The sequence below is a fragment of the Adelges cooleyi genome, unplaced genomic scaffold (genome assembly GCF_023614345.1).
Source record: "Adelges cooleyi isolate 19-005CV unplaced genomic scaffold, UGA_ACOO_1.1 ACOO_flye_CR_arks_rails_tigmint_CR_PRNA_9, whole genome shotgun sequence".
NCBI classification, from domain to species: domain Eukaryota; kingdom Metazoa; phylum Arthropoda; class Insecta; order Hemiptera; family Adelgidae; genus Adelges; species Adelges cooleyi.
In genome coordinates this window covers 6,622,143-6,633,482 of record NW_026096579.1, presented here as the reverse complement: position 1 = coordinate 6,633,482, position 11,340 = coordinate 6,622,143, and the positions used below count along the sequence as shown (strand labels likewise).

The window sequence follows — 11,340 nt, the reverse complement described above, 5'->3', positions numbered from 1 at the left end:
TGGCTGTCGAAAACAAAGAAAATAATATACCCATTATCGAATGACGCAATTTCACGACCTAATAATGTGTTTATTAAGATTGACAGCCAATTAAAAACTAATTTATCGCGCCAGTGACATTTTATAAAAAAAAGATCATCTATTTTATAGTTAAAGCGCAATTGTTTCAGACTTAATGGCCAAATACAAATTAAATATATGCAGATATCAATAATTTGCAGATGGAATCCCGTAAGAAAATTTAATTTATGTATACATATTAACCATTATAATTTTCATTTATCTCTAAACCCGTCTTTCATATCAAACAAACGGAGATTCAACCGTATAATTTATTTAAAAAAATATATATATATATACCTACATTACTGCTTCGAGGTACCTATCAACTTGTTCAATTTTAGCGGAATTTCCTTTGAATTATAAATGTATTCGATTACGTTCAAAGGGCCTTTGACGAAACGTCTACATTTTTTTCTAATAAACGAGATCAAATCAGGTAAATCGCAATAAAAAAGAATCTAATTAAACTGTTCGACGATACAAAATGGCACACAGAAACTAGTAAGCCCAAACTATTCTAATGATAAATTAAATTTTTTACTTTCGAAATTAGATGGTGAAAAGTAATACGTTGATGTTTATTGAACCGTTAGAATTATCTTAAAGGACTCTAGGACATATTATTATATAGTGGTTCTTGATCGATCCATCGACAACAGTTAAGAGCTACCAAGGTGTAGCTGTACTGAATATGTTAGCCATAAAGCCAAAATATATTTTTATAAATATTTGGGTTTTATTCCCTGAATAAAACTGAATAAGCTGGTCACAGATTTTTCTTAGCACGTCATGTTATTATTTAAATTGCCCCCAAAGTTGTAAAAAATAATTTTTAAAGTGTTCTATTTATTTGAATGATTGTCTTACGTGCATTTTAAATAGAGTCGATTTTTCTATTTTATTTGCTGAATTCACAACTGCTTTTAGAGTAATAACTCGTGGATTAAGAAGAAATGGAGTCAAGTCAAGTGACTTGCCTTACTCATCTACTCAGATAAATTGTTTATGTACGGTAAAAAATAATTATTAAACTTTAGTTGCATATACTTATTTCATTTACAATGAAGGTCAAAGATGTCTAACGGGCAACAAAGTCCGTGTGTTTGATCATCATCTCCGTTGATTAGAAATTCATAGTACACAATTGGGTCCGCAAAAAAATCCTACTAAATGAAGAAAAATATAGAAGTACAATTTTTCGCCTGTTAAGAAGTACTTAAAAGAATATATAAGAATACATATTTAAATAGGTATTATATAAACTTAGTTATTCATCAACAAAATGGTTATTAATCGTAGAACAAATTTAATTTTGAAATTACTTGACATAATCCAAACTGAGTAACAAAAAAAAAATGTTGACTGGTTAATAACAAGTTTTGGACAACCATTTTTAAAGTTATAAGAGTGTAAAGTTAGGATTTCGAAATTAAGTAACACAAGTTTTTTTATCTAATCTATTGCCTGTAGATTGATCTTTAACCAATGGCCAGGATAATTCAAATCTTAAGACGCTATACTAATTAATAATTAGTAGTAAATATTATAGTCGGATTGAATTGACGTTTTCAAGGAATATTTAAGAACACGCTATGTTATTAATTTGTATTGCATCACAATTGGACTACACAGAAACTATAGTAACTCCGCTTTATCGAGTTTGAGATTAAGACAAACATAATCGACTGAAACTAAAACGTAAGGTGGTCTAGTACTGCGCATAGAAATAATGTTATTTATTTAAATTAGATTATACAATGTTATACAGTGATGAACGTAGAAAAGTTATCTCTGGTTATAGTCCAGAGTGCGGATTCAATAATAACTTTATATACACCGAAACCTACGTTTCGCCTTATTATTTTTAAGAAGCTTTTAGGGAAACGTATGTGGAACCTCTAGTGCAAGCATCATGAATCTTAAGTGTGTACTCTATGTGTTTGGACTATTTTTGTTAAACAAAACGTTCGCCGACAATTATACAGCAGAACATAAATCGCACTCGTCAAGTAGGCGTACTTATATAAGTCCTCTCTATTAGTTTGTTGACACTTTGTACATGTTTTAAATTATAATAAAAATTTATTTTTTTTCTCAGCGGATTATGACATTACAGTCGTTTACAGACTACGAGGGAACTCCACAAACTTCAATAAATGTACTACTGATTGGTGACCAATACTTTACTCACATTTATCGGCATTTTATTTCATGCTTAATAGTTTTATTTTTAAAACCAAACCAATTTAGGTGCAAGACCGGATAAATTTTTAATCGATTTCATAAATGATGGATGTTATGGTGGCGAAGTTCATTCAAGGACTAACGCTATTGGACTCCCAATAACATTCAATGGAAGAGTTTTGAGGTCGAAGGACAAGGACCTAGAGTTCATTGTAGATTCGTCTTACCCTAATCGTTATTTTACAAAAAATCACGTCAAGTATGACCCGTCAAAGTGGATTATCGATTCAACATACAGGAAATATACATATACATCTTATGGACATTATAACAGCTATAGAGACCAAAGTAAGTTTTAATCTGCTAAGCAGTCTAAAAAACAGCATATAATTTCTAGATGTATAACATAACTTTCACCCCGATAACCATTATCTACTTGACATTTTTTATAATTAACACTAAAACAATCTAATATAACACAGGGAGCATCACGATGATGTGGTAGATTTGCGGTACACACAGAGTGTATAAATTGCTATAAATCTAAATGATACATACTAAAAATATTCGAAAATAATTTTTAAAACAGAAACGGCTGCAGGAAGTCTTTTAAAGTTTACCGGATCATATTCTTCAAGTACATTTAAAATCAGTTGGACGCCAAAAGAAACAGTTGAAGGATGTGTATCAATAACATATATTATGTCAAATGGAGTGAACAACGAAAATAAAAAATATTTAATGATATATGAAGTAGGCAGTTATAATCCAATTATATCACATCAATTGAAAAATACGGTATGGTTTTATTGTTTTTTTTATACTATTAAATAAAAATTCACGGAATTAGGTATAACTGAACATTATTAATGCTCAACTATTATTTCTAATGTTACATTCTGAATCATAAAAAAAATATTAACATTTTTCTCTTAAGATTTGTTACTTAGAAGAACTTTGTTTTGGTAGATTTCTGACTTTGTGTTTACAACGAGTTAATAATAGGTTCAAAATTTTAAATTTAGTGTAGCCTATTTAAATGTGGGTGTTTGATATCGAATGCTTAGTGAATATTATTGTTTAAAAAAATGATTTACCTTTAAATTATAAACAAAATTACTATGAATAGCACCTGTAGCACATAAATGAAATTAATCTTTTCCGATTTTTTTGTCGTACCTAATAAATTGTATCTACAGGGCGATCCACTTATCGAGAACCACTCAATATCTCATAGGGTTTAATTAGAAATTAAATTGTTTTTTTCATATTGATTTTATACAATGTGATATCTCAATTTTTCACAATTTTTTTTTGTTACAACCCCCTCCAAACTTAGTGTTTTTTATAGCAACTTTTTAAACTTAAATGGTAACGTACATATTTTATTAACTTTTTAAGTTTAGAATATAGTAATAAACATTTTGAATGGTCGATAACCAGTTTCGGATAACTATTTTTAAAGTTAGGATGGGAGGGTAAGTGCGGGTGGGAAATACGCGCAGATAAAAATAATACTACACTTCATCTTTCCTCATGCTCTAAACTTTCTCGTTAAACCCTATGAGATATTGAGTGGTTTACGATAAGTGGATCACTCTGTATTGCTTTTTAATTTCGATTGTTAAATTTACATACCTTTCCTTTAAGTCAAACCAATTTACAGAGCGAATTGGAGACGTTAATACTGCGAACCAAAAACTTGTTTTTTAAAAATAATACTTATCAATTGGTTATAAGTAGTCATTCCTATCCAGATAATTCAGATAATTTTGGAATTAAAAGAATAGCTGAGTGCAATAACGGTAAGTACTAAGTTAAGATAAATGGTAGGGTACCTAAAACTGGTACAACTGTATATACGAAAATAGAAATTGGGATTTTAAGATGGTAGCTTTTCTCATCGAATCAGAGCAACTACTTCAGGTGTCTTTCAAGTGTCCGGTATAAGTAATGTCGGATATTGCTGTTTTCTAAGATTTTATTTCTCACCATTTACTTGTTTTAGACTGTTTGCTCTCGATACAGCTTAAATAGAATCCAACCCTGATGACTCTCGAATCACCTGCATTCTACTCGTTGTTTTTCGCCAGTAGTGGCTCCGGTTTGCCCGCTTCGGCAAATCCATACTAATTAATACCTATACACATTCCTAGAGGGATATTTTACAGATTATTAGTTAATTATAATAATTTGATATTTATCTGTTGATTATTTTAGAAGACGGAGAAATTTATGAAATATCTGGAAGTGAAATTAGTTCAAGTCCAATTCATAAGGCTAACGTTTATCAATTGCATGGTAATTGCAAGCGCTTTTCAATTAGTATTACCGATTGCATTGATTATTACTGGTTGCAAAAAAACTTTATTGGTCAAATACAGTTTATAGAAGCTTTAACTATACGTCTGATTTCTTTTGATAAGAAATAATTAAACATTTTCTATTTCTTTCTATCTATGATGTCAAACAACCATTATACCTCTGTAGACTCTACGCACTAGAGCTTATGATATATTTTTATCGTTAAATGTGTAAGACGTGTATTATATATTTTTTTAAGTATTAAAGACTACACGTCTTTTTAGTTGAAATATATTAAAATTTAAGCCATCATTGCTATGTTAGTTTATAATAATACATTTTCTAATTTCGATAGTTACGGAGTCAAGTGATTCAGCGTACTCTCAAAAAGGTATTATTCATGTTTAGTACAGTTAGTACGGTAAATTGTGTAAACAGTGAGTTGATTCGTTTATTGATATTTCAGAGTGTAAAGTAAACAGATTTGGAGCCGACTGTTCTGGAATATGCTCAACGCGACATAAGACGTTTTGTCAGAATAAGCTATTTTGCACTTCAAATTCTAGATGCTCGTGTGCATCTGGATATACTGGAAAATTTTGTGACGAAAGTAAACATTCGATTAACATTGTATTCTTTTCCAAAGTTAAAACACTGGTTATTAAATGTTTCAGATTGTCCGTCAGGAACATTTGGTCGTGATTGTCAACATCAATGTGCCAAAAACTGTCTAAGCGAATGTAACGTCTTCACTGGCGTTTGCCTGGGTGGATGCAAAAAAAATTTCGTTTTGCCAAATTGCACCGAAAGTAAGATAACCATTTTAGGCCAGGAAAGTTAGAAAAAATATTGGAAAGCTTAATTTTGGTATAGTCGTTAAACCCTTCAATTAACGTTTACACAAAAATTCAGCTTTTTATAATTTTCTTCAGGCAGTAACTTGCCTGAACAAGGATTATAATTATTTTAAAATATGTTTACAGAGTATCCATGGTTAAAAACACCTCCTCAGTTAGTATCATCTGATTATCGGTCTGTTAAACTAAATTTGAGTTTTGAGAGTGGAAATATCGATGGGAGCCAACAAATACCTCTCATTTACTATCAAATAGCATATAAGGTAATATTGATTTAATTAAACTTATAGACGATAGTTATTAATTGATATAATTGGTAATATTATTCCTGAGAATTTTCGGTAACGTTTTCAAAACTTTGATAACATCAAAACTATTTATCCAAAACTGGTTGTCGACCGGTCAAAATGTTCAGTAAATTATTAATTACATATTTTTCTTTAGAAAAAAACGAGCGAATTCGATTTCCAGTATTCAGATATTAAAGCAATTCGAAATTCTTATAACATAATAGACAAGGTTGAACATTTACATGCCGGTACAGAGTACACGTTTGGCGTAAAAATAATTTCAAAAGACGGAAATTTCAACGACGAAGATATGAATACTGCCAACTACAGAACTCAATGCCAAGGTAAATAAGAAAGCATAAAAAATGTAACAAATTCATTAAGAACTAATATGAAATGGATAAAAACAAAAAAAATTGTATCAATTTGTTACAGTCCCTAAGAATATCGATTACGGACTGAAATGTTCAAAAAGTTCCAACCATATCGAAGTCACTTGGGAAAAAGTATTATTATTAATATTATACATTTTAATTATAACTAGATTAGAAATCGTACCTGAAAGATACTTTATTGGGCTTATAATATAAAAAGTACAACCGTCAACCTATCTATTTTCCTTTAAAACTAAAATATGTAAAAAAAAACGTTATGTTAGGTTAGGCGCATTATAACTCAAATAAAATAAAAGAATCGGTTCCAAATTTGTATCAATTGCTAACCCCTCTATCAAATGCCATACGCAAAAAAAAATCTTTATATTATTTAAAAATTGCCACAAGTATATACAAAATATCAGTATATATAGCAGTATTTTTTTTTCTCCCTCCGTTTAATGATAATATGGTAGATCTAGTATTATTATCTTAGTAATAAGTAAAATGGTTATTAGAGAAATCTATTTTTTTAAGCACATTCGTCTATAAATAATACTATAAATACTTGCACAGTATTTTGTCAACGACACGTACGAATGCAAAATCATTGGCTACACTGTTAAAATAATCAACAATCGAGAAGAAACTGTAGAAGTCAATACCAAAGAAAACAATCACATTTTTCAATATCTTCTACCAGCTTCCGAATATGCTATCCAAGTGACAGCATTGACCAATTTTGGATCTGCCGAACCTTCAGCCATTGTTTATGAAACCACAGACGTACTCGGTCAGTCGATACAAAATTAAATTTAATATATTAGGTACAACAAAATACAATATTAATAAGAATTATGTTTTTTTGTTGTTCTTTCAGGGTACATTGGTGTACAAAACATTACAGCTAAGCTACTGGATTCGAACAAAGTCATACATTTGACTTGGGAGTTGGGAAATCCGTATATAGATGCTCCGATAAGTTACCTAATCAAACATAAAGTATGGCACTTCAGTATAAGTCGACCTGGCTAAGAACATGGGCAATTGAAAATACTAAAATCGTGCTTTTTCAGATAAACCGAAACTATAGTTGTTCTCATTCTACCGTTGGTACAACCCTTTGGACGGAAAATACCGTCCACAATAAAACCGAGTACGATATCAATTTGGACTTCATACCGAATGTCCAGTATATTATACAAGTGGTGCCGATCACTACTGGTTCTTTTAGTTTGGACGATGAGAATGTTGTCTTTGTACAAACGGAATCTTCGAGTAAAATAACAATACGTTCAGACGGAAAAATGAAATCATTTTATTCGTTTTTTTTTATTTATATGATTTATAGCACCAAAACTGGCACCTGCTATTGACAAAAGCCATCCAGTGTACGTTACCAATGATACGGCACAAATCAAATGGTTCGTGGATAAAAGACATTGTATGGATCTGAACGGAATTTTGTCAGGCTACCATTTAACGTTGAAGGTAAAACAAGTAATTATGTCTCTCTACGTCGTTTGTAGTGTATTTTAATATTTAATTATTTTCAACACGATTGAATTGGCAAAAATATGCATTGCAAATATTCTATATAGAATCGTTCAAACGGAACTCAAACAACAATAGAAACCGAAGACACCGCAGTTGAATTGACTGATCTGGTCCCTAATACAGATTATGAGCTACAGATTTGTATAAAAACCGACAAAGGGTTCGACATGGACTACGCGCTTTCAGTTCCATTTAAAACTAAGCCAAAATGTACGTCGAATAAAATAGGTTATCCGATTTTTAGTGCACTATTGTAGTCTACTATTGAAGAATTTTGATGTTTTGTAGACTTACCTCCGGCAGAGGAAATTACGGTTTATAAAAAAAATACAAAAACTAGATCCATCGATCTTAGATGGAGTTACCCAAACGATTCCGCCGTGGACGGTTTCATTTTGCAAACGAGTACTAACAATCAAAAATCTGATGTAAATCAAATAACAATAGAACCATTTAGATGTAAGGCGTGGCCAAAGTTTTACTGTACGACAATTAACAATATGATACCAGGCGTCGAATACACTGTAAAAGTAATTTAGTTCACTTAGATGTCATCCACTTATGACGATATAGTGTTATGATAATTGTTCCCCGTAGGTAAGAGCAAAATCTGTCGATTATCCAAATGGAGGATTACCGGCTTCCATTAGCTTCAACACTATCGACGGATGTAAGTATATTTCATAACTGTCGAATCAAACTTTTAACCAATACATTGACAATACTCGAACGTTTTAAACAGCTCCGGACGAACCAGGGAATCTCAAAACAACCCACGTTGGTGCCAAAAGCGTGAGTTTAGAATGGGACATCCCTTGGATGTTGAACGGTGTTCTCAGGTCGTTTATAATTAACGCCGAGGAAGTGTCTGCTATCGACGTGGACTCCTGTTGTGTCAGCTTACCAGTTATGGAATTACAGGTCACAGAAGAATTGCCGACATACAACTACACGGTATTAAATTATTTTTCTGGATTTAACGCACCTATCATAAAATACGGATATATTTAAGAATGACAATCGAGATGAACCCGCGTGTAATTTGTTTTACAGATAGTCAACCTAAGACCCGGTTCAACATACACAATAGGCGTGCTAGCGAAAAATTCATGGTATGGACAGGCTAAGAAAATATACGTGACCACTTTGTTGCTAGACACAACATCAGAAATAACGACAGAAACAAACGTTTTCAATGCTACCGAAACGAGTTAATGCAAATCCGTTTACCATACTTTTAATAAAATAATCCATTGTCTCAAAACGATTTGGCTACTTTACTTTGTTATGGCATTATAGGGATTTAGAAAAATAACACAAGTAAACCGTACGGTTTTAGTGTTAATAAACGTTGTGTAGTATAAAAATTGTTGTGGACTTAGCCGTCGTTATAATTTATATAAAGAAAATCTGTCACTGTACGAACTTAGTATATACATTTTTCTTACTGCACACAAACGACGGTTCAATTACAACGCAATACTATAATTTAATAATAACGTTGTAACTGTGGTTTGTGTCAACTATCTCTACAGATGTCCTCCAACGGCAGCAGCGTAGTGTATGATCGAAATCACCTTGTCGGTCGAAAGTCGTGTGAACTGAAAAAATGGCCTGCCATACTCAGACTACCCAATTATTATTATATTATTATTATAGGTACAATGTCATCATAATTATAATATTATGTATTAGGCATCGTAACGTGGGTGCTGTACTTGGACGTCTGCCTCTACCGTAGATAATTGATATTAAATTATTAGTATAGTAGTTTATCAACGATTTTTTTTTTTTTACAGAGTTGTCTTTTTTTCAAAAACGGATCGATCATTTCGGTAAACCCCTGTGTATATATTTTTAATTTTTTCCATAACCCGTACACCGTTTGACGGCCGTTGTTTGCCAAAAAAACAACGCTGATATTACCATAATAATACCCTGTACCTATTATAGTATTAAAAAAAAAAAATACACATACAGAAATGGCGTCGCTCCCGGGGTATTTACCCGGGTTTATGTACTATTATAGGCTTTAGGCGCCGTGTGTTTTAAGTATAATAATTTAAAGTTAATGTATTTTATTAGCGAACGGGAGCCGGAGAGACTATTAATTATACAAATGATGAAACGGTAGCCGTCGCCGACGACGGGCCGTGACACGGTGCTCGCCCGGAGACGATGGTAATACACGGTTCGTCATGGGTTTTCACTTAGGTATAAGTTACAGAAAAAAAACAATTAATAAATTATCACAACTGTCACTCAGGTGTGTTTAGAAAAATTGTTAAAAATAAAAATAGAGAGAGAGAGAGTTGGGTGATTCATGCGCCGGACTAACATATAAAACCTATAGCGCAATGTAAACAGACTTTAATGATCTCAGGTCCGGGTGGTCAAAGAAATTGTATCAAACATCTGTTATCATCATCAACCTGGGTTGATATCAGTAATTCATATCAGTTTTGGTTTTTGCTTACATTTTCAGCAACCACGTTGCTTTATTAGGGACTGCGCCTTCTGGTTTTATCTAATCTGTGTTACTATGAAATATTATTTTATTAATATAAATATAAATAATCCTGACGTTGTCGCGGGCGTGAGAATTTAAAAGGTAATATAATTCAATAATTTCGAATCTGTCGGCGATTTTTAACTGTTTTTCTATAACATTATGTTTAATATTATTATTATCCTACGCGTTTGTACGTCATAAACGCAGCAGGTGGCTTTTTACTGTATTGTAATCAGGTGATTGGTTGCACTCTTCAGGTATTCAAATGATAATATTATGTACATGTTATTATGTTCTCTATGGCATGTACCAGAGAGACGGTGCCGGTGTCAACTGATTTAAAACCGTTATTATTTTGCTAAAAAACCCAAACGGCCTCGTGGGTGCAAATAAGTGCATATTTTTTAGGAAAAACGAGTTATGTACATAGCATGTGAAATGTATACAGCTTTATGTCAGAAAACCTATGTCAATAGAATCTTAAGGAATGTCGGCTGGGTCATAGCCGGTACACCGAATCGCCTTGCATAACGCTTGATTTTATACACAAATAATATGATAATTATTTCTTTGACAAATAGTAAACATTCCATAACATACTCATAACAATTTTTTTTTAGTTGAAATGTCATGCCGCTCATTGTTCGACTATTTGTAACGTTGTCGACAAAGCAATAATGCTTAAATAGCACCCATATTGACAACATGGGATATTTACAGAAAAAAAAAACAATTCTACAATCTACATAAAAACTTTCATAAAGTTTCAAAAATATAGACTTAACATTTCGATTTGAAGCAAACAGCAAAAACAGCTTTTGTCCAGGGAATGGGTATTTGCAAAATGCTGTAAAATATTGACATGTAGTTGGAAACATGTTCATAATATTTTATTTAGTAATTTGTGTTATGCAACTATTTACAATCGCGTGACAATATTATGTTTTAATAATAATATTTTAACCACATTTTGTGAATACAAAAAAAAATACTCTTTTGAAACATTTAATCTATTAAAAATATAAAATTGTCTTTTAAAATCTGTGTTTTTTTTTTTTTTTGCTTTTAGCTTTGTGAACCAGGTATATGTATAAAAAGTTAATTGGTGGTATTTTAAACAACGCAGCATTCGACTGAACTGGTAAAACACTATTGGGGGGTCGCACTATGTAAAATACACATAGGTATGCGGTCAAATG

At 31.8% G+C, this 11,340-nt stretch overlaps 1 protein-coding gene across 1 annotated transcript; it reads left to right on the top strand.

Annotated features, from left to right (window-relative positions):
* Nucleotides 1–1,847: 1,847 nt before the first annotated feature.
* On the top strand, nucleotides 1,848–8,893 carry LOC126846852 (tenascin-like). Its single transcript, XM_050586670.1, has 21 exons — nucleotides 1,848–2,072; nucleotides 2,162–2,221; nucleotides 2,314–2,595; nucleotides 2,837–3,045; nucleotides 3,914–4,052; nucleotides 4,468–4,548; nucleotides 4,907–4,942; nucleotides 5,018–5,161; nucleotides 5,226–5,360; nucleotides 5,535–5,671; nucleotides 5,853–6,042; nucleotides 6,134–6,204; nucleotides 6,649–6,865; nucleotides 6,953–7,074; nucleotides 7,149–7,350; nucleotides 7,424–7,563; nucleotides 7,674–7,839; nucleotides 7,918–8,159; nucleotides 8,227–8,299; nucleotides 8,372–8,583; nucleotides 8,683–8,893. Exons 1-21 carry the CDS (start codon nucleotides 1,976–1,978, stop codon nucleotides 8,842–8,844), a joined length of 3,117 nt encoding a protein of 1,038 aa, XP_050442627.1. The 5' UTR covers nucleotides 1,848–1,975; the 3' UTR covers nucleotides 8,845–8,893.
* Nucleotides 8,894–11,340: the final 2,447 nt, after the last annotated feature.